The sequence below is a fragment of the Trachurus japonicus genome, chromosome 13 (genome assembly GCF_045865225.1).
Source record: "Trachurus japonicus isolate A0001 chromosome 13, Traja_1.0".
NCBI lineage: Eukaryota > Metazoa > Chordata > Actinopteri > Carangiformes > Carangidae > Trachurus > Trachurus japonicus.
In genome coordinates this window covers 4,997,166-5,020,960 of record NC_140919.1, presented here as the reverse complement: position 1 = coordinate 5,020,960, position 23,795 = coordinate 4,997,166, and the positions used below count along the sequence as shown (strand labels likewise).

Below are 23,795 nucleotides of genomic sequence, written 5' to 3'. Positions count from 1 at the left end.
CATTGGGCGATATGGCAGTGAATCCCACCAGACTCCAGGTTTTCAGCAATAGAAATATGCGCACCTGTATCATCCCTGAAGCCTAGACTTGTTAGAGCCTTAACTGTAAAACTTACCAGGGTGACATAGGTTGCGACAACTCCATAAACAAAAGAAAAGAAAAATCACCGCTCCGGTGTTTAATAAAAGAGTCTTTCAATTGTCCAAGAAAAAAAAAGGCTGGCCAGCAAAAAATAGAGAGCGCTCTTTTCATTTATGTGGATGTGTGCGTGTGTAATATGTGCGGGGGGGAGGGGGGCATCTCAGCCCTTCATCAGACTGACTGTTTGATGAAGGGCTGAGATGCCCGAAACCTTACCACTTGGTGTGTGCAAGGGAGCAAAAACTAGTGTGCGGTCTTCTTCTTTCTCTACTTATATCTTTTTGTTCTTGCTCAAGCAATCTACCCATTGGCCTTGTTATGAGGGAGGCTGCCGTACTCAACGAAAAGGAAACAAAGGAGTGCAATACAGCAAATTTGGAATGGCATCCAACAATGTCTGAAAATCACATGGCAGCAGGGTTATTGAGGAAAACCATGGCAGAGGTAACGCAAGACCCGGGATTTTATGAGAGCAGTGAACTTTGTCTTTTAGTTCATGTCAAGATTATGTACCCAACATTCTCCGTTACAGACAATATTCACCTGTTAGTAAAAATGGAAACAGTTTCAACTAAACACTGATTCCTGATGATGATTCAAACAAATGAAGCACAACATCAGTGACTGTAGGTTTAACACATCTGACTTTACTGAACATTATCTTTGTTGTTAGTCAGTGTTGTCGTTGATGAAAATCCATGGTTCAAAGTCTCATTACTCATCCATTTAATCCACTAGCATAGCATTCATCAACACGCAGCATCAAATCCACAACGCCGTCGGCTCGGCCCAGAGGCATGATGGGAGTTCCACTACTGCCATATTCAGTGGGCCACATAACACGGAGGTCACCCCGAAAGTCCCGAGCTTTTTCAGTGAATGTGACAGTTGTTGTAATAAAAACTCTTGTAATCTCTGACATGGACGCTGCTCTGCAACAGACTCTACTGTGCATCATTAATAGTAGTGAATAGTGAACTCACCTCTCTCTGCTGCTCTGGTGGCTCCTTACATCCTTTGTTGCAGCCGTGTGGCTCGCTGACAATGTCACTTCTCTCACGTCACATCCAACGTCCTGTCTGTCGTCACGGCGATATATGATACTAGTTGTCATAGTGTTTGATTGAAGATGATGGGCTGGCTCCTACCTTAACCCATAAGCTTCTCCTGTAACTACTATACTCATGTAGTCTGTAGGTTACAGTTGTTATGGTTCTTCAACAGTGGACTGACTGTGTTCCCAGTCATGTTGCTCAGACTAGAGCCAGAAACCAGCCCACTCTGAAACACAGTGAAGTGAGCCTGCAGTCCAGCTGCACAATTAATCGAATTTTAACCACGATCACGATTTTGGCTGCCACGATTAAATTAAGATGATCGTCACGATTATTAACATGTAAAAAAACGGGCTGTGCTGCATATCAAATCAAGCGCTTTCTCAACCAATAGTCCGCCAACCACCAGGGGGCGAACGAGAGGTCAGGGCTCCATGAAGCTGCCTAACTAACAAGCGAGCGCATCCTCCCTTTACATGTTGTTTACAGTCCAGTCAAGAGCAAAAAAATCTAAATAAAAGCAAAATAAAATGAACTATCAAACACCAAAGATGTACAATCTTGACAGTTTTTGTTTTTTCTGTTCTGATTCCAAAAGGTTTTTCTTCCATTTTCATTTTGAAACAGCAGATTTACAGGTTTTTTTTTTCATTTAGAAAAATAAAAAAATATGGATTATCTGATGATACCCAGACCATTTCAGTCTTAGAAACTCATCAGCTGTGTAGCCTACCTTCTTAAACTTAAACTTAATATAGATGAATCCTCAGAGTTGTGTATGAGTGCTGGTGGATGTGACTGTCTCTGACCTTTGTGTAGAGTCTGTGTGAACGCTGCCTGAATCCCTGTAGATCAGCTGTGACACATGGGAAGATGTGCTGGCTGATGAATCCAGGTGGACAGCATGTGATGTAGCAGCAGCTGTGATGAGCCTCTGTCATGACTCTTCATGGAGCTCACAGGTCGTCAGCATCCATGAAGGAGAAGCTGTTAGTGAAGAAAACTCCAGTCAGACCATGGTGAAGCACACTGATGTTTCCACAAGCTGACCTCCTGCTTTGAACAGGAATTTACTGGACTTTGAGCCATTTTATCAAACACTGTAAAAGCTACAGGACAGATCATTGCAATACAATGAGCTTTAGCAAACAGTCAAATATTAAAGCAGAAATAAGTGATATATTTGTGTTAATCTAAGTCTTAAATAGTTATATCTTCCGACAGCAATCACTTCTATAGAGTGTTTGGTCTGAAACACGGGTCTGTCAGTCCCTCTGCTCTGCTCTGAGCCGAAGAGAAAACATTTATCGTATCCTACAGTTTTTATCCAGTGAGGAGAGAGAACGGCATGCAGGGCTGTGTGTGCAGCCAAGGAACGCCGTGAATGTGGCGACGTAGCGACGAGGACTGTTATGGTGCGTTCAAGGAAACTCGTATTTTTCCGACCGTGAAGTGGTACCAGTTCGATCTGGTACGACTTCACCGGTCAGAAGTTACGAGTGGCCGTTATAGTGACTTTCACAGGTAAAACAGGTCGGAGAAACACGAGTGTGTTGCCTGGAACGCTACAAAGTCGTAAGTTGTGACTTGAAGCTGTAATTTACGATTTCAAAAGCCTGCCTGGAACGCAGCATTAGCGAAAACGACCGGATCACTTACTTCTGCTTTAACTGTATCATTAACCCTTGACACATTACAATCAATACATTTACTGATATGTAACATTTAAAGGGGAACTAGGTCTGGCAGCTTCTCCTCTGTGTTGCTAACCCTCCTCCCCCACCTGGCCATGTGCATCTGTTTTCAGTGAAGGCGACCAGAAGACAATCCATGGAGCGGTGGATAACATTATTCATCATATATGTGTATATTTGTGTAGTCTTATCTGTCATAAACAAGAGATTATGGGTAACGGGGTGCGGTGCTGCTGGGACCAGAGCTGGGACACCAGGTCGTGCATAGTTCCTGTTTAACATGAGCACATGAGGAGCTAGAGAGTTGACATCACTGTGACACAGCCTGGATAAACACCAGTCTGCTGCTTTTCATGAAGCCCAGGGAGCAACACCAGCTCCTCTAATCACTGAGTCCACATCAGGTCCACCTCACTGTTCCAGTCAGGTAGATGATGGTGTTTGTGTAAAGTCTTGTTGAGCCTCAGTTCAAACCTTCTTCAGGTTCAGGAGGTTCTGTCAGAGGCTGGTGAAGAACTCCAGCAGAACCACGGCTCCACAGCACAGTGCTTTTCAACAATGAAGCTAAACGTTATCTATTAAACACTGATCTGCTAAATCCCAATAAGCACAGAATGACTGATGAGTTTATCAATACAATGTTCAGCATGAGCCTATATCCAAAAACCACTGGACCCAGCAGAATCACAGCCCATTGTGCCGCCTTAAGAGAATAGATTTTAAAGTTCTGCTCCTGGTCTACAAATCACTGAATGGTTTAGGTCCAGAATACATGAAAGACATGTTAGTAGAGTCTAAACCCAGTAGAGCTCTGAGATCTACTGCCTCAGGTCAGATAGTGGAGCTCAGAGTTCAGACCAGACATGGTGAAGCAGCATTTAGCTGTTATGCTGCTCGCAACTGGAACAAACTACCAGCAGAACTGAGATCAGCCCCAACTGTCAGCACTTTTAAATCCAGGTTAAAAACATTTCTCTTTTCTTGCGCTTATAGCTGAGCTCTTTTTAAGAACTTAAAACTTTATCTATTTTTATTTCTATTTTATTTCATCTCCTATTTTTAACTCTGTGTTTTCTTGTTTTTATGTTGTTTTATGCAGTTTTTTAAAATTGTTTTGTCTTTATGTAAACCACCACACCAATAATCTGTTTATCAAATGGATAGTATTAAAGTTTGTTGACATAGTAAAAATTAAAACTGCATTTGTTAATTATTGGATACTTGTTTCTTTCTATGACTCTGAAATCATGAAGAGCTCTAATGGATATAATGGAAAATTGAATGAAAGGGTAGGCTTCTATAAGCTAGACAGCAGCCTACACCTTTTCCATCTATAGTTGAATGAATGACAGTTACAGACAGACAGTTACAGCGGATAGTCACGACCATTTTAAATGATAGTTTACACCCTTTACACAGTGAATTCCAGTTTCTTCCCTCTGGACGGAGGTAGTCAGTCCCATACTGCAGAACAAAACGTTACAAAAACAGCTTTGTCCCAGCTGCAGTAACACTGGTAAACAAGCTGTAGTTTGCACAAAAGCTGCACAAGTCACTTTTCGGAGCATGATGTATCTCCTTTTTATCTCATTGCTTTTATTCATTCTTAACTTGGAGGAAATTTTGCTCTTGGTGTTTTTAATTCTTTTTTAGTTTCATGTTTTTTACTTCTTATATTTATTTCATGAACTGCAGCACTTTCTGTCGAGCCGAAGCTGTCTCTTGTTTTATGTGTATGTGTTCTTTTTAAATGTCCTGTGTCTGATTTGATTGTTCGTTTTCTGTTGCTTGTTTAACTCTCGACTGCAAAACTAGTTTACCCTCGGGTATCAATAAAGTAACCTGAACCTGAACCTGAACCTGATGGTATTATGGAAGGTTGACTGACTGTGATTGACTGTAAATAATTTTGTGTAAAAAAAAAAAAAAAAAGACTAACTACTACTACTAAAGCACATTGAGTTGCCTTGCTATGAAATGCGCTATATAAATAAAGATGCCTTGCTTTAATGGAGCACATATTGACCAATGACAGAGAACAAGCCAGTGAGTGGACTATGAATCTCTGAGCTCAGTGACACCTACCAGGTGTTACAGTTGATGGCAGCGCAGCGGTTCAGTGCTTTCTCATGCGTCGTGTAGTTTCACAGAGGACAAGGACCGTCACTGTCAGACTCCCATCAGACTTTATTTACATCTGCTAATGAAAAGAGGAGAAATAATCTCTGCATCAGGCTTCACACTCACAGCTCAGGATAACACACACACACACACACACACACACACACACACACACACACACACACACACACACACACACACAGTTAACCTAATGTGGTTACAGCTCCTCCATATCAGTGCTTATAGAAAGATGATCATGTGTCTGTCTGATCAGCTCTGTCTTGACCTTAAGATCGTGGGTTTGATTCCCATGTTGACAGAGATGGCACAACCCGCAGTAGCTCCCGTGGCCCATTCAAAATTTCCCGAGAGGAAATTTTCTAGTTATTATTATTATTATTAATGCGTTTTTCGCATCCGTGAAAAGTCTTTTTGACCAATCACATCAGCGTTTCCAGGCTGAAAATGGAGAGGAGGGGATGGGGACACACCACTGAGTGTGTGTGTGTCTGTGTGTGTGTGTGTGCGTGCGCCAGCTGCTGTTCAGGATCATGGAAATTGATCGTCTTCTGTTTAATGTGTGAGCTAATGATCAATATCTATCAAACTGGACCACTGACATCCTAAAATAAAGTGTTGAAGTGATCATGATAGTCCTGCTGCTCATTTACAAGCAGCAGATCCCCTCGCTATGGCTCCTCTCAGGATGGACACAATATTTTCATTTCTCTCTTTCATTAATCGACAAGTGAGAGAACCACAAAGTGCATCACTGCGTGATGATTTTTGTCTCCCTCTCCGGAATTTGGAACACAAAATAAAAATTAAACGAATAAAACGCAACAGACTCAGTGTGCAAGGAGCCTGTGTGTAATGTTTTTTGTCGGATGACGGGTACGAAAAAAAAAAACTTAAGACCTTAAGATGTCGACACCTATGGAGAGACATTTTAGTCAAAACTTGATGAATAAATAAATAAATACAAATTTGCCAGGAAATGTATCTAAAAAAAAATCCAAATGTAAATGTTTGTTTATTACTGTAATTAATTTATTTACTGATTCTTTTTTACATTACAATTTTTATTTATTTCACATCAGATTATTTACAGGACAGAGATGAATACAGTTTAATAATGGAATCAGCGTCATGGTAACATAAAAGTCATTGTCTGGTAGGATTAGTAGCTGATGGTTTTTGTGCTGCTCTACATCAGCAGGAAATGCACATCACATATAAAACTGATTCACATTGTTTTATTTGATTCAGTGAAAACACAAAGAAAAATAAATCCCATGTAATTCATTCTATTCAGCGTCCGTACAACATGATGTGTGTTTCCAGTTGTGTTTCTTGTTGTGTGTGTTTAGCTGTGAGCAGCTCACAAACAGCCTGTAAAGTTGAACATGAACAGTGAATCTGTTTAAAATGTGTTTTTCTCCTCAGTGACGCTGGCGGCTCAGAGACTTTTAGCTTGGTGATATTAGGCCTCGTCCTTCATCAGCAGCTGAGTAAAAGTCACCGTGGTTTTTGTCCTGTAATAATCGACGCTTCCATCTTTAAAGGAAGAGGAAGAAGTTTACAAGAATCACTGAGAAGAGTTTAAAACATCAACTGGTTTAATCCATGAATGTGAAAACGTGAGTGAGAGACAGAGACAGAGACAGAGACAGAGACTGAACTGTCTGTTCAACAGTGAGAAGGTTTCTGTGACAGGAGGAGACTCTGATGCACTCAACACAGACTCACTGAGGAACCAGACCTGGACCAGAATCCAAACCCAGGATAGAGAGGTTGAGTGAAGGTGGTGTTGAAGGTGTAGAGGTGGATCAGTGAGTCAGAGGAGACTCTGTAGAAGGACAGAGAGCCAGCAGGACAGTCCACATACACTGCTACTCTGTTAGAGACAGAGGAGGAGGAGGAGGAGGAGGAGGAGGAGGAGGAGGAGGTGATAGGTGTCTGACTGTCATTGTGCCTGACGTAGTAACCACCATCATAGCAGATCAGACACCAGGACTGATCGTTCAGTCCAAACCAACAGTCTCTACTGTTTCCTTTCCTGCTGATTCCTCTGTAACTCACTGATATATAAACGTTTCCTCTCCTCTCGACCTCCCAGTAGCAGCGACCAGTCAGACCAGTTGAACACAGCAGCTGAAGTCGAAGGTCAAATCTGTCTGGATGATCAGGATATGACTGCAGCTCCATCACCCATGTTGCCTTCCTGTTGTTGTCAGACAGTTTGATCTTTGTGTGCACTGTGTTTGTGTCGATTGTGAGTGGACAGGAATCTGATGGAGAGAACAAGACACAGCTGCAGTTATTGATCATGTGATCAGTTATTGACAGTTTGATGAAGACTCATGAGGTCAGTGATGTGACAGTGTGAAGATGGTTGAATGTGCTGCTCTAAGTAAAAACAGACTTACACTTCCTCAGACCTGGTGTCAACCATGGGACTCCAGCAGGCTCCACCCTGAAAGGAGGAGGGGGGTCAGAGCAGCACCTTCTCTGTCAGCATGCACACATGGACATTACATGGCTCTCACACACACACTGTTTTATCACTGTGTTCACATGGAGGCTGGTATGTCTGGATGAAGACTGAGCACAGAGAAGAAGGAGCTGGAGTCTTTATCTAGTGATGATACAGAGCAGGAGGAGACCAGGAGGAAACACTTCATCATGTCTTTTCTCCATGTCATGTCACTGCAGTGTGAGACACACACTTTCACTCTCTGACTCTCAAGCTGCACAAACACACGTCACAGCAGAGAAGATGAAGACACAACAGGTGGAGCCGACCAGCCCAGATATCCCACAATGCAGCAGGAAAGGAGGAGAAGAAGATACGTTTGTTAGAGCTCAGTGAAACACACAGTGGGTCTCATTCATGAGACGTGAGCAGCGGCAATTTACGTGGATTTTCGCATTCATCAATCTTTTAGTAGCGCTGATCTATTTGTAGCTACTCACAAAACCTACACCTGCTCCTGACTGTGTGTAGAGCTTGTGTAAATGTAGAAATGCACAGAAATATTGCTTCTATTATATACTGCTTCACTGTTGGAAATTACAATTTTAATTTGCATTACTCTCTCTCATGCTCAAAATACTTTGATGCCTTTGAAACACGTCATTTAAACATGACAAAGGATTAGAAATATTTGGAGAGAGAGACGTTTGGGATCGGACACACAGGAACAGTCAAGGCTCCATCTAATGATGAAAATAATGTGATATAAAACCGGAAAAACTTTTCTTCCATCAATGTGCAGCTGATATGCGATGCAGAGTGTGTGACGCTACACGTTGCTACAAGCTCGGTGGACACACACTTCATCCTGCACAATAACACAGTTGGCAGCAGTTTGGATGGAGCTGTGAGAGACGGCTGCTGCATCTGTAAGAATAGAACCTGCCTATATAACTTCATGCATGCTCCTCTACAGCTGAGGCTGTGAAGAGCCTCTTCCTCTCGTGGCTGCTGGAGCTCTGTACTTATGTGTTTTTATTTTTTATTCATTGTTTTATTTCATGTTCTCGGTTTACTAAGATAGGATACTTAAAGTCCCTGAAAAGTGACACTGGATTCGTTTTCTGAGTTAATCACATAACAGACATATGTCCTATTAACCATCCTGCCAATTTTGGATGCTAGAAAAATTCGTTTAGTAGGTGAAATTAGGTTTTAAAATCATGACTAAATGAGGCAGTTCTCGCAGCTCTGGATGTCTGCTGCAGGGGGTCCATGGCACTGGTCCGACCTCCCATTAGTCCGACCTCCCATTAGTCCGACCTCCCATTAGTCCGACCTCCCATTGGTTCGAACTCCCATTGGTTCGAACTCCCATTGGTTCGAACTCCCATTGGTCCGACAATCGGAGTAATGAGAGTTGGAACTAATGGGAGGTCCTCATTAGTTGGAACTGGACTAGTTATTAGTCCAACTCTCCATTCTTACCGTTCACTATGTATTTATATCATTATTCATATAGGCTCCACCTGTCAATAAGACACGTGGAAGAAGAGGTGCAGTTTATTGTGTTTCACCAACGAGGAGCTGTCATTACGCACGACTTTTACGCACTGCTGCGCGCTCATTAGTGTCCGTAATTAAACCTTGACACTCATATCAAATCAAACTTACATTACAGACAGGTGGATTGGCTTCTCTCTCTCTCTCTCCCACTCCGAACAGACTTTGATTTGATCATTTTTTCCTTTCTGGGATCAAACGGATCATGTGCATAATTAACTGCAAAACAAACACTTCATATTAATAACATATAAGGCTCATTATGCTTTCAGCCTGTCTAGCCTCTACCTGCTGTTTTTACTAAACTTAACCAACTCCTTTCTTCATTGCCTGAACCTAACCAAAGCCAAATTTACTTTTTTTTCTCTCTCTCTCAGTCTGCTGTCAGCAGCAGCGGCGGCTGCAGCAGCCTCGCGCCCGTGAAGTGAGCTCAAGCCGCCAGGTTCAGCCACACTCGAGCGGAGGGGGGGAGAGAAAAAAAAGTGATGGATGAACCATTTATGATGGTTGTGTGCGATCTGACATGATCTGGCTCTCTGACTGAATATGGTGATATTCTGGGCTGCGCGTGTATGTGTGTGATGTGCATAGAGAGAGAGAGAGAGAGAGAGAGAGAGCTGCGTGCTCGTATCAATGGAAGAGCTTGTCACAAAGTAGCGATGACAGTTCGAACTAACGGGACCACCCATTGGTTCGACCTCCTATTGGTCCGACTTGTGGTTGATTTTGTCGGAGTAACGGGAGGTCGAACCAATGGGAGGTCGGACCAATGGGCAGTTCCCGCTGCAGGCACAGAAGCCCCGCCCACTTGCTGAGCTTCATCAAGTTTCAACTGTCAATCAAATGGCCTACCGGCCGGCCAACTGTGCTGATGCTACTGCTAACTGTCACATCGTACCCGAGCAGCTACGGGCTTGAGCTGGAGTCTGAGTTCAGCTCTTATCTGAATGTCTCGGATACATACTGAGCAGTGAGGGAAATATGCTGGGGCCGCTGCCGTCAGCACACCAATCTCCACTACCCTGATAGCGTTAGCTCGGTGGCTAACACTAGCCCGGCGAGCTAATAGCCCCGTTCGTCCCGTTCACCCCGAGCCACTCCAGCATCGGACCCACGGCTCACCACCACAGCAGCGGGAGCCTTGAAGGCTACACCACAACAACAATGAGGGCCACCACCGTCAGCACAGGACGAACGGGCCTAGTGCTAGCCGCCGAGCTAATGCTATCAGGGCAAGCGGAGATTCGTCTGCTGACGGCGGCGGCCCACGGTTTTGTTGCCGGTGTAGCCGTTGCTGTGGCGGTGAGCTGTGGGACGGACGCTGCAGAGGTTCACCTGGACTGTGGCTGTTTTAGCTTTTAGAGTTTTGCCACCGAGCGCCGGCTGGTCCCACGGTGGCAGTCTCATTAGTTTGTTTGAATTAAAAGTGGAGCTTCATGTTTCACATAAGAGCAGCGCTGCCTCTGGGATCTGTATAGACTATGTTCAAATAACACCACATATACATCAATAAATAAATGTTTTACAATGACCTGATAAGTCTGCATTACATTTTATTAAGACAGAGACCAAGCTAATGGACTGGTAGCTCCGGCGGCGCTGGTAGCTCCAGGGGTAGTGGCAGCAGACGCTCGTTGGCATTCTTGAAGTATTTATAATATTACTGTGCACATGGGAGGAGTTATGAAAGTAGGGACGCCAGTGCGTCACGGCGTCCCCCTCTGTAAGCCTGCCCTTAAAAACAAAGACCACTGAAGCAGAGTGAAACTGTGAAACCCTAACCTCTAAAATTAAGCACTGCACAGAAATGAGTATTTTTGCATGTTTTTATCAATAAATTTCGAACACTTTTAATATATTTTGAAACAAAACTCAAATTTCACTTTCCAGGGACTTTAAAGGTGATAGCTACAAGTTGAATTCCTCCTGGCCAGTAGGTGTAGAACTCACACTGCCTGCTCTCGCTTCAGCCTTCCGTTTTACTTGTCGCCAGTTACAGCAGTAGACACACAACATCAACATTCTAATGCTGTTGCCACAGAGATCATTCCATGTCGACATTGCCAACGTAACCAGATGTAAATATTTACTATATATTTCGGACCCGCCAAAATGTATTAAACAATTATTTATATACTACTAAAAAATATATAATATAAATAAAAAATATACTAAAAATTCAGTAAAATTAATATTTTTATTCTGCACCCCTCTAGACATTCTGTGGATGCATTATTTTTGAAAAATGTATCCTTTTGATGAAAAAGTTGTAGCTATGACCTTTAATTCACTCCATCTGTTTCTTCCCTCCAGCCGTTGCTTACCTGTCCCAGTCACACCACTACTAACAGAAGAGGATTAAATATTTTTCTGGACTCCACTTCACCCAAAATGACTTCGATCCGCGATCTCCCTTTTTTTTCTCTCTCCCTCTTTCCTTGTTTGCGTCATGGCCGCAGGTGAACAGGATGCACCTAACTCCTTATATGGTGGTCAGGATCTCCTAATATGGCTATTCATGAGTGGAGATCTATGCTAATTGCTGATCACCGGGCGCGTGCTGTTAATTTACGATGGGTCTTACACACGTGCTTACGATCAAATCTGAGTTTCCCGCACCGTTCATGAATCCGGAGTAGAGTTTTAGTAACATGAGCTGTTATGTGCATAACACAGATTTATGAGCGTTTCATGAATGAGACCCAGTGAGTTTAGTGAGAAACACTGAGTGTGTGTTTGTTGAAGAAAACTCCCCAGGACGCTGAAGAATGAGGCTGTGAGCAGGTTTCCACAGGAGCCACAGCAGCAGTGAGTGGATGAAGGAGCTCTAATAGAAACCATCTGATCACAGTGACAGGACGGATCAGGATCTCATGATCAATGACTCTGTTCTCCTTCTTTTAAATTCTCTTTTGTACCGACCTCCATCAAACATTTAAACAGCTCTGTACGCTGAGGCCTGGGAAAATAATCCTTGTTTTATTCTTTCTGGGAAGTGTGAAATAACTGATGTTCTGTTTGTTTGTTTGTGGAGACTTTCATTAAGGAGACACTCTGTGGCTTCATCTGATCTGGAGTCAGCACACACACAGTCTGAAAACAGCTGTTTGATCACACACACACATTCAGCCACAAACACTGATTATTACACTGTTCACTACACTCACTTTCTTCTGATTGACAGCTCCAGGCCTCTGGACAGTGAGGACATCTGGATGTCACACTGTGATTTACTGTCTCCTCAACACAACAACACATCTCATCAGGACAAGATCAGGATCTCAGAGAGAGTGAGCTGATTATTGACCATCAATATCTGACCAGACAGAGACCTGATGGTGCCACCTGATTTCTGTCTCTCTCTCTCTTTTTTTTTTTTTTTGCCTTTTATTTGATACACATAGTGAGATAGACAGGAAAGGGGGAGGCAGAGAGAGGGGGAATGACATGCAGGAAAGGGCTGTCGGACGCGGGATTCGAACCGGGGCCGCCTGCAGTGAGGACTGCAGCCTCTACATGGGGCGCACCGCCCTTGATTTCTGTCTCTTATTTTCTCCTTGGATGGAGACGCTGGGAGACGAATGTCTCTGAGCAGTGGACATGCTTTGATTCTTGTTGCTGTGTTGTTATTAGTGTGTCCACACTCAACAGGTGTCTACAGTCTCTGGGACTGTTCAGGTCAAACACTCTGTTGGTCCAGGAGCAGTTCAACCAGCTGCAGCTGAAATGTTTCCTGATACACTCTGAAATAAAGTCTGATCCAAACATCTGGAGAGACTCAGAGCACAGCTGCCAACAGCTGCTTTCATCACTGACATATCTTCTCCTGAATATGACACAGTGAGTCATGATGAGACACTGAAGTCATCATGAGGAGAAACTCCTGATCCCAGTAGTTCATCACTGTGACTGATGAAAGCTGCACAGCTCATGTTTGAAACACTCTGAGATTTTGGCTTCAGTATAAACTGTGTTGGGACGAGTCAGACTGTGACAGAGGACGTCAGTGAAGTGGGCGGAGCTTCACTGTGGCCTACACCACCTCTGGATATGGTCTGAGTGATGGGATCTGATGTCATCAATGCATGGATCACCTGAGACAGATGCTAATACCAGGTGTGACCAAAGACCCGTTTTCACTATGCAGTACGGTACGGAACGGTATGCTTATTTCAACGTTTCCACTACCATGGAACCGTACTGGTCCCATGGTACTCATTACCATTTTTGTAACCCTTCTAGTTGGGGTACCTAGCACACAGGACCGGTTCCCTTGGGGAGGAGCCGAAGCACTGCAAGCTGGTGATTGGTCGACGGACATCTGAAGCACAACAACACAACCGACCGCGAGCCAGTGGCTATAGCCTGCCCTACAGTAAAAATGGCACATCAAATAAAAAGAGGAGTAAAGCAACATATATTTAAGCATCAAAGATGTTCAATCAAACCCACATAGTTTGAAACAACTTTCAAAACACACAGCCAGTGTCACAACTAAGCATATAATGTCCGCTAGCTTAATGCTAACGTGGGCGGCTGTGGCTCAGATGGTAGAGCGGGTCGTTTACTAACCGGAAGGTCAGCGGTTCGATTCCCGGCTCCCCCTGTCTGCATGTCGAAGTGTCCTTGGGCAAGACACTGAACCCACACCTGCCCTGTGTGAATGTGTGTGAATAATTATCTCCCAAAGCCTGTCTACGAACAGTGCTGTATGAATGTGTGTGAAAGGGTGAATGCGACCATTACGGTTACATGCTGCTATTCCAACATGCCGCTATTTCGACATTGACTTCTAATTGTCGAAATAGCGGCATTAACATTATTTTTTAAGCGTCCCACTATTCCGACATTTTTTTTTTCATTGTCGGAGTAGCGGCACTTTACTATTTTTCAAACATTCCGCTTTTCCGACATTGATTGATTACGTTATAGTCAGAGTGTCCTTCTGATTTATTTTTATTTTTTCATCTGAGACACTGTTTCTCATACACAAATACATAGGCCTATTAGAGAAGAAAAAACAAACCCTCCAAGTTTAAAAACACACCGGCAGCAGCGCACACTGATCTGCAGAGCTGAGACTGTTATTATTCTGTCACCTGAGTTTATCCTGCTGCTTTACATTGTTTTAACATAGGTAAAAGAAGAAAAAAAAGATTGTCTGGAATAAAGGGGCAGATTACATAAGATTATTCTTTTTTCTGCTCCCTTTTGTTGAGATTTGGGAGGTTTTTGCCTGATTTATTGCCCGATGCCATGTATCTCGCTTTCTTTCCCCCTCCCTCCGCCCGTTGTCTTCGTTGTCACTTTGTTGTCGCTCCACAGAGCGCACATGGCTAATTAATATGCACGTGCTGACCATATGGTTGTGTAGGCATTCCGGGACGGAGGTGTGTTCACGTGCGCAACTGCGCACCATTCTTGGATCCAGTTATCAAAGTTGAGGTGCAGAGTTGTGCACGCACAGTTTGATAGATCTGAAAAAGGTGTAAATATTTTGGGCTGTCTTTTCACCGTAGGCCTAAGCAAAACATTTAGTAGCAGCAGTTTTACACTGCTTACTTACAGTTTTGATAAATGAGGCCCCAGGCCCTAAGCCCAGAGCCCAGACGCTCACAGCTGCAGCTCCGCGGCTCATCCGCGGCGCTGTCCGTGGTGCTGAAGGTCACAGGTTAACTTGACAAACAAACTGCAGCATAGTTCTGTTTGTTTATCATATGTGTCAGTTTTGTTTGCTTGATAGTTGAGTTGTTGAGATTAAGAACATCACTCCCTCATCAAACCAGTGATAGACATGCTGAAAAGAAAAGAGAGAGAGAGACGCGCCTGGGTATCGCAGCTGTAAAAAAAAAAAAAAAAAAAAGACGTGTCGGAATAGCGGTATCAAAAAGTGTCGGACTACCGGTATGTCTAGATAGAGGGATGTCGTAATAGCGGGATGTCTAAATAGTGACATGTCGGAATAGCGGGATGTCTGAATAGCGGGCGGACCCCGACCATTACAGTGTAAAGCGCTTTGAGTGGTCCGAGTGACTAGAAAAGCGCTATATAAGTGCAAGTCCATTTACCATTTATAATCTAAAACACCATAGACGGGCTAACAGAAATTAGCCATTTCGCGGCAACCGAGCCATAGCAGTAAAGCTGTCTTCCTCTTAGGGGAGTAAACAAGCCAAGTAACGTATCCGCACGCTTTTGGAGGTTTACCGCTGGCTGGTTAAATTATTTTTAGGAGATTAGTGTTAGTCAGATGAAATTTAACAACATTATCACATTATTAGTTTGTTTGAATGAAAAGTGAGCAGGGCTGCCTCTGTATTTCTATGGGAGTCCTATCACCACTCTGTTATATCAATCGCTCTGGTCGGCAGTGGTCGGGGCGGTGTGTGGGGGCCTTTAGTAGTGACGCTTCGACACGCACTCCGCCCACCCCTGAAGGTCCCCTACACAGTGGAAACACAAAGCTGACCATATCTGACCCGAACCGTACCCATACCGTTCCGTACCAACCCGTACCGACCCGTACCGACCCGTACCGTACTGACAGTGGAAACGAGGTTAAAGTGTGAACGGGGCCATAGAAAATGTTCCAGCTCTTCCTCCTCTATCAGACAGTGTGTGTGGCTGCAGCAGCCTCTCCATACCTGAGAGAGTCCAGTCTCCAGTCTGGATCCTCCAGTCCAGCAGACAGCAGCTTCACTCCTGAGGCTCCTGGATGATTGTAGCTCAGGTCCAGCTCTCTCAGATGGGAGGGGTTGGAGCTCAGAGCTGAGGCCAGAGAAGCACAGCCTTCCTCTGTGATCAGACATCCTGACAGACTGAACACACACACAACAACACACAGGAACCCTCTGTCAACACCTGCTGCTGTGTTCAAGTGTCATCTGATAAACAGTTGGATGATCCTCACCTGAGAGTCTCCAGTCTACAGTGTGGACTCTCCAGTCCACCAGACAGCAGCTTCACTCCTGAGTCCTGCAGGTTGTTGTTACTCAGGTCCAGGTGTCTCAGACTAGAGGACTGGGAGCTGAGGACTGAGGACAGAGCTCCACAGCTTCTCTCTGAGAAGTTACAGCTGCTCAGTCTGAAGAGATGATCATGAGAAATTAAAGAAGAAAGGAATTCATTTTCTGTCCTGTTGAAAAGACAGAAGTGTTTTTAATGATGAATAAATCCAACTAACTCTACACTTACAGAGCTTTGTTGGAGGCTTTGACCACTGGCAGCAGCCTCAGAAGAGCCTCCTCTGAAGCAGAGTATTTCTTCAGGTCAAACTCGTCCAGATCTTCTTCTGATGACAGTAAGATGAAGACCAGAGCCGACCATTGACCAGGAGACAGTCCATCTGTGGAGAGACGTCCTGATCTCAGGGACTGTTGGATCTCCTCCACTAGAGAACGATCATTCAGTTCATTCAGACAGTGGAACAGGTTGATGCTTTTCTCTGCAGAGGGAGTCTCTTCAATCTTCTTCTTGATGTACTGGACTGTTTCCTGATTGGACCGTGAGTCACTTCTTGTCTTTGTCATCAGACCTCGTAGGAGATTCTGATTGGTCTTCAGTGAAAGACCCAGGAGGAAGCGGAGGAACAAGTCCAGGTGTCCATTTGGACTCTTTAAGGCCTCGTCCACAGCGCTCTGGTAGAAATGTGATGATTTGTCTTTGGACTGTTTAAAAAGTTTAAAGGTTAATTTCTTTCCTGACAGCAGGTTGAGTCCAGAGTTGATGAAGGTCAGATGGACATGAAGAGCAGCCAGAAACTCCTGAACACTCAGATGGACGAAGCAGAACACCTTGTCCTGGTACAGGCCTCTCTCCTCTTTAAAGATCTGTGTGAACACTCCGGAGTACACTGAGGCTGCTCTGATATCGATGCCACACTCTGTCAGGTCTGATTCATAGAAGATCAGGTTTCCTTTCTGCAGCTGCTCAAAAGCCAGTTTTCCCAGAGACTCAATCATCTTCCTGTTCTTTTTACTCCAGTGTGGATCTGTCTCAGCTCCTCCATCATACTTGAACTTCTTCAGTTTTAGATGAACCACCAGGAAGTGGATGTACATCTCAGTCAGGGTCTTGGGCAGCTCTCCTCCCTCTCTGGTCTTCAACAGCTCCTCCAGAACTGTAGCAGTGATCCAGCAGAAGACTGGGATGTGGCACATGATGTGGAGGCTTCGTGATGTCTTGATGTGGGAGATGATCTTTATGGCCTGCTCCTCATCTCTGAACCTCTTCCTGAAGTACTCCTCCTTCTGTGGGTCAGTGAACCCTCTGACCTCTGTCACCATGTCAACACACTGAGGAGGGATCTGATTGGCTGCTGCAGGTCGTGTGGTTATCCAGAGGCGAGCAGAGGGAAGCAGGTTCCCCCTGATGAGGTTGGTCAGCAGCACGTTGACTGAGGTGGACTCTGTCACATCAGTCAGGATGTCAGTGTTGTGGAAGTCCAGAGGAAGTCGACACTCGTCCAGACCGTCAAAGATGAAGACGACCTGGAACTGATCAAACCTGCAGATTCCTGCTTCTTTGGTTTCAGAGAAGAAGTGATGAACAAGTTCCACCAAGCTGAACTTTTTCTCTTTCAGCACATTCAGCTGTCTGAAGGTGAAGGGAAATGTGAAGTGTATGTCCTGGTTGGTTTTGTCTTCAGCCCAGTCCAGAGTGAACTTCTGTGTTAACTCATTGAGTGCCAACCACGTAATTTCTCGTTTTTCGTTCCCATGCGTTGAGTGCCAAAAACGAAATTTTTCGTTTTTTGCTTTTTTTTTAAATTATGAAAATAGACACTTTAATACACATTATATGTAAATTTGGGGACTCTACGACGAGGAGAACTGAAATAGATGACGATCAAAGTCACATGACAGCTCATGATCTGGAAGTTTTTATCATAACTCAGCTTCTGCAAACGGAGTTCTGCATGCAGATGCAGCAGCTGCTCCGCTGCTGCTCCGCTCTCACCCGCGAGGCTGCAGCAGCTGGGAGCTGAACCAGGAAGCTCTCAGCCCACTGTCCCGCCCGGTCTTCATCTGGAGCAACACCGTGTCCTCCCCAAAGTCCTCCCGCGGTAAAATCTGATGGTCTCTGGGTCAAAGCAGACCGGCACCACCGACCCGTACCACAGAAGGACCGTGACCACCGGCGGGACCGGTGTTCGCGAGCCGCTGTGGCCGACAGACCCTCACGTTCCGCGGCGAGAGGCTGTGACACGGCACGGTGCGTCTGTGTTATTGTTGTTTAGTGGCGCCCCCCCCGCCCCCGATGGTGGTTTTGTGAATAGAACAACAATTGTTGTGTATATTTATCTTATACGAGCCCTTTGATCCAGAAATGCGAGTGTCAGAAGAGCGACAGGCACAAACAGCGCACCTTTCATAAAAGACGCTCTATCTCCTTTTCTAGAAAAAAAGGAGGGATTTTGGTGAAACCCAGCCATGTTTAGCTTGACTTTTCTCAGGAACGGAGGCACGTAGAAACAAACGGTTTGTGGCCATTTGAAGGATAAAATTAAACCTTTCAAATGAGCTACAGTATGTGTTGGTGGCAATAATATAGAATACACTATGGCTCTAAAATAAAAAGTCAAATATGGTCTAATTTGCCGGTACACTTGACTAAAACTTTGGAAAGGAGCGCGGCACTCAATGAGTTAAGACTGTTTTCCCAATGCCAGCCACTCCCTTTGTCATCACTGTTCTGATTGGTCGGTCTCTTCCAGGTGAGGCTTTAAAGATGTCTTCTTGTCTGATGGTTGTTTCTGGTCTGTCTGGTTTCCTGGACGCTGTTTCAATCTGTCTGACCTCATGTTCATCATTGACCCCTCCAGCCCCTCCCTCTGTGATGTAGAGCTCTGTGTAGATCTGTTTCAGAAGGGTTGGGTTTCCTGCTTTAGAGATCCCCTCAAACACACACTGGAACTTCTCCTTCAGGACAGATTTGAGTTTACGTCCACAAACTGCTGCAGCATGTTCTAAATGAAAACACAGGAAATCAGACCAATAAGAAAATATAACATGTTAATTTCTCTAAATAACAACTATGTGAACATGTTTCCCTCCATGTGTTGATGTCAGTGAACGTCTCATTTGTCCATCATGTTGAATATTTAGAGAAATCTCCTTACTGCTCTGCAGACGCTCAGCCAGCTCCTCCTGCTTCATCCTCGTCAGGAAGTTCACTGTGATCTTCACTAATGCCTCTCTGCTGCTCCTCCTCTGCTCTTCATCCTCACCATCCAACACCTCCTCATCCTCCCCCTGACTCGCTGAGCATTCTGGGTAATCTGGACTCAGAGCCTTGTGGATCTTCTTCAGCTCGTTCTTGACAAAAGTGACCATGTTCTCCTCCAGCAGCTGGAACAGAAACTCTATGAGTGACAGCATCAAACTAAAACCATGGAGCCAAACATCAGATCCATGTTGGACAGACTGACAATCCACTGGTGTCAAAGTGCAGCATGATTATGAACACAACAGATGTGACAGCAGCTGTTGGACATGTCCTCACCATAAATATGGAGTCCAGGTGTGTTTGATGCTGCTGGGCAGACTGACCACTGGGAACCTCTGAGCTCTCCTGGTCCACTCTGTGGAGGAATCAATGTCACGTGAACATCAGTACAGAGAGATAATACAAGATGGACTTTATATGTCCCCTGAGGACGTTCACAACAGACAGAGACACTTTGGATTCAGACCTGGTCCAACAACACGTCGTACAAACTGATTCTTTTCTACAATAACCTGAGTCTGACTGTCAGTTACAGCTTACATCTGATCAGCTGATCCACGTCCTCCTTTAAAGTCAATTAACCGGTCCGTTGACCAGTCACTCTTTAAAGACAGACAGCTGGGTTCAGGAGAGTCTGGTCTCTGCTGCTGGATCCTGAAACAACAACACAACTGATAAATTTGCATGTTGTAAAAACTGATGAAAAATATCTTCAATCTTTTAATAAACACAAGAACTGACTTTTAACTATTTAACTAAGTAGATGGTTCTGACACATTTCCTATTGCTACTGCTGCACTGTGAGCATCTCTGAAAATGAAAGGACAAGTGTTGTTTTCTCCAACCTGGGCCTTATTTCTGGCATAAAATAGGGTTGTTTACTCACCAATATAACTTTGGTGTCATTCGGAGTCCTTCGGATGATATTCAGATCCATTTGAGAGCCGCGTATATCCATATAGTGAGAGTGATCAGGGCACCAAAATATAGCCTCTAAATAACACATTATCTGCCACAAAACTCGTTCATTTCACCAATATTTGTTATGATTCGCTAGTTGCCCTTTATTGTCATCTGGGGTCTGTAGGTTGACCTACTATTCTCTATGTTTTCCATGTTCTATGTTATAACCTGTTTTCTTGTCTTTATACTTCTATTGTACGTCTGCCCATTCTGGGTGAGGGATCCCTCCTCTGTTGCTCACCCTGTTGTTTCTCCAATTTTTCCCTGTTAAAAGGGTTTTCCTGGGAGTTCCTCAGTGGATGTGAGGGTTTATGGGCAGAGGATGTTGTTGTGATGCCATGTAAAGCCCTTTGAGACAAACTGTAAAAATTGGCTATACAAATTAAATTGGCTCCTCTGCTATGTGTATATCACTTTTATAACTGTAATACCCCTGGCTGAATAATACTGTTCTGTTGTATATAATTGTTAATAAAGTAATTCAACTCTGCGACAGTCGGCTTGTTTACCTGGAATTTGCTACTGCTAGTTTTGTGCAACATGGCTGAATATTTGTCAGATTTCTACAGATCCCTGTTGACGATAACAGAACGAGTTTCACAGCAGATAATGTGTAATTTAGAAGCTGCATTTCCTGTGCCCCAATCACTCCCACAATATGGATATAAGCAACTCTCGAATGGATCTAAACATCGTCCAAAGGACTCCTAATGACACCAAAGTTACATGGATGAGTAAACAACCGGATTTTATGCCAGAAATAAGGTCCAGGTTGTAAATAACGGCACTTGTCCTTTACCATGTGGATGTTCAGGCAGGGACTCTTTACTGCAGCTGGACAATGTGTGTCTGAGTTGTAAATCTGATTTTATGGAGAATCATTGAAATTTGACTCCACAGGAACTGGAAGAACGTTCAACAGAGTCAAAAGCTTAGACATGTAGTTTTGTCTTACATCTGATCAGCTGATCCACATCCTCCTTTAAAGTTAATGAGCCTTCCTTTTGACCGGTCACTCTTTAAAGACAGACAGCTGGGTTCAGGAGAGTCTGGTCTCTGCTGCTGGATCCTGAAACAACAACACAACTGATAAATTTACAGGTTGGAGAAAAACTGATGAAAAATATCTTCAATTTTTAATAAACACAACAACTGACTTTTAGAGAGAAAAGTCTTTCTGACTGTTTTAATTCTGACCTTTGACCTGTGGTCTGGCTCTGACGTCCCCCACACAGAGTGGTTTTAGAGGGAGGGGCTCCCTCCTCTCTGTCCTCACACTGGTCCATGCTGCTGAGCTCACATCCACATCAGCTCACACACACTTTGTAGCTTCACCTGCAGAGGAAACACACATCATTCATGTGCACAGCAGCTCACATGTCCATCATGTCTCCAGCTGCTCCTCCACTGATTGGCTCTTCTCCTCTGCTTCATATCAGTGTCAGCTGAATGCAGTCACACAGCAGTGAGGAAGAGGAAGCTGCCATCAGCTGCTGTACTTCTACTATCAGTCCACTAGATGGCGTCATGAAGCTGTGAAGCTTTGTCACAGCAACAATCAAAGTGACAAAAATATTCAGTTTGCAGTCAAATCAAACAGAGAAAGGAAATCTTCAGTTTTTGTGGCTGAAAACTTGACATTTCTGCTCTAAAAATGTTGATTGAACAACTGTTGCAGCTCTAAAAGATTCTCCACAACAATATTTATGATTTGTGTCCAATATAAATCAATAACCCAGAGACAAACATGCTGTGGTTTCATCTTTAATCATGTGTTTCTGAGCTCATCAGGTGTTTTTAATCTACAGCCTGCAGCTGCAAAGTGACCAGTAGCTTCACCTGTCAGCTACATGAGCTGCAGTACAAGCAGGAAGTAGCACAACAAGGAAATACTCAAGGAGAGTACAAGTACCTCACAACTGTACTGCACTAAATGTACTCAGTTACTGTGAAGAACCTGAAGCTGAACATTGATCAACACTGGAAAATCAATCATCAATAAAGAAAACTGTCAGTATTGTTCAGTGATAGGCAGTAACAGCTTCTGCTCTTATTCCAGTGACAACATCCACACAACATGACAAACACGGTTCTGTCGGTCCAGACTTTACAGTTACAGCTCTGACTCAGCTACAGTAACATTATAACAACACAACAACAACACAGTTGAAGGGCAGAGAACTCAGGTGTCAGCAGGTGTTAAGGAGGAAAACATTCAGACTGTTCACCTTACCTTCACACGAGGAAATAAACTGCGACACAACCGCGTGGTCAAAGTCAAACTATTTAAGTTGCCTTATCTGTTTGACGTGAGGGCGTGATCTACCTGTAGTTTACTAACATGCTCCACTGCCCTTTGCGCTCTTTCTCTCTTGTTCACCACCAGAGACTGGATTGACAGAAAAGCTAAGATCATAATCAACTAGAGACAAATAAAACAACAAAAAGGCTCTGGTTGAGTTTTGAAAAAAAAAAAAAAATCTGTGCTTTCTTGATTATTTTCCCTTCACTTTAAACAGTAACAAAGCTTTTATTTTGTTAGTCCTTCTACCATTAGAGCTACGGACATTTTATTTTGAAGGTCTTCCGGTAGTCGTAGCTCCTTGTTTTGGAGCTTGGTTTGAGTTTCGCGGGCTTCAGACAAAGGAGAGTGATCAGATTTGACTCTATAATAAAGATCTTCATTATTTCACAATTAAGCTCCTCACTGTGACGGGAACAAGGTATTGTGTGATTTATTTTTATTTTATTTGCAATAAATGTGATTAGGTCAATTAGCATGCTGTTTTTTTTTTTTGAACAATGTTTTTATTAATTTCCAATAAGAACATACAAAGCACATTGACATATGCCACACAAATTGCACAATGAGATGCAGGTGAACCTCGCTGCATACACATACATACAGAAAAGATAAACACACACACAAACATACATACATAAAATAATAACAATAATAAATAAAATAGAATAAGATAAAATAAAATAAAATTGTCACACACAGAATAGCTCTACAGATAAATATAATCTATTGTTGCTTGAGAAAGTCCATTAAGGGCGCCCACACTTCTTCAAATTCTTGTACTTTACCCCTGATTACATAAGATAGTTTTTCTAGTGTAACATACAATGCCATCTCTCTAATCCAAGATTGTGTAGATGATATTTCAGTGTCTCTCCAAGACAAAGCAACCATCCTCCTGGCCTGCAGGAGGCCAAAGTTGATCAGAGTCTTACACTTCGAGCTAACAGAAAAGCAATCTGGGTATATGCCTAAAATACAAAGTTTTGCTACACAGGGTACCTGAATACCTGTAATTTTACTTAGAGTGTGAACAACCATTTTCCAAAAAGTTACCAGTTTAGGACATTCCCATACACAATGAATTAAAGTACCTTTCTCAGTCAAACATTTCACGCAAGTATCTGGAGTGTCAGGGGACCATTTATTGAGTTTCTCTGGGGTTATGTATGTTCTCATTAACCATTTGTGTTGCAGCAGTTTCATGCGAGTATTAATGGTTTGTGTTTGAGCTTTCATACAAGCTGTCGCC

At 43.7% G+C, this 23,795-nt stretch overlaps 1 protein-coding gene across 1 annotated transcript; it reads right to left on the bottom strand.

Moving 5' to 3' along the window:
- Positions 1-6,075: 6,075 nt before the first annotated feature.
- LOC146975308 (protein NLRC3-like) lies at positions 6,076-22,506 on the bottom strand. The gene is made up of 11 exons (XM_085794597.1): positions 22,475-22,506; positions 21,439-21,576; positions 21,197-21,310; positions 19,819-19,932; positions 19,555-19,633; positions 19,172-19,400; positions 16,246-17,752; positions 15,962-16,135; positions 15,696-15,869; positions 7,442-7,488; positions 6,076-7,303 (listed from the first exon to the last, which is right to left on the bottom strand). Exons 2-11 carry the CDS (start codon positions 21,525-21,527, stop codon positions 6,747-6,749), a joined length of 3,084 nt encoding a protein of 1,027 aa, XP_085650723.1. The 5' UTR covers positions 21,528-21,576; positions 22,475-22,506; the 3' UTR covers positions 6,076-6,746.
- Positions 22,507-23,795: the final 1,289 nt, after the last annotated feature.

Bases quoted from the DNA above. Each gene is read 5' to 3' on its own strand.
- LOC146975308 (XM_085794597.1), bottom strand. From the start codon at position 21,527: ATGGACCAGTGTGAGGACAGAGAGGAGGGAGCCCCTCCCTCTAAAACC. The intron at 17,753-19,171 runs GTAAGGAGATTT...ACGAAAAACGAG, and splicing joins GGCTGAGCGTCTGCAGAGCA to AAATTACGTGGTTGGCACTC. The intron at 7,489-15,695 runs GTATGGAGAGGC...TCCTCCTTTCAG, and splicing joins TGGAGACTGGACTCTCTCAG to GGTGGAGCCTGCTGGAGTCC.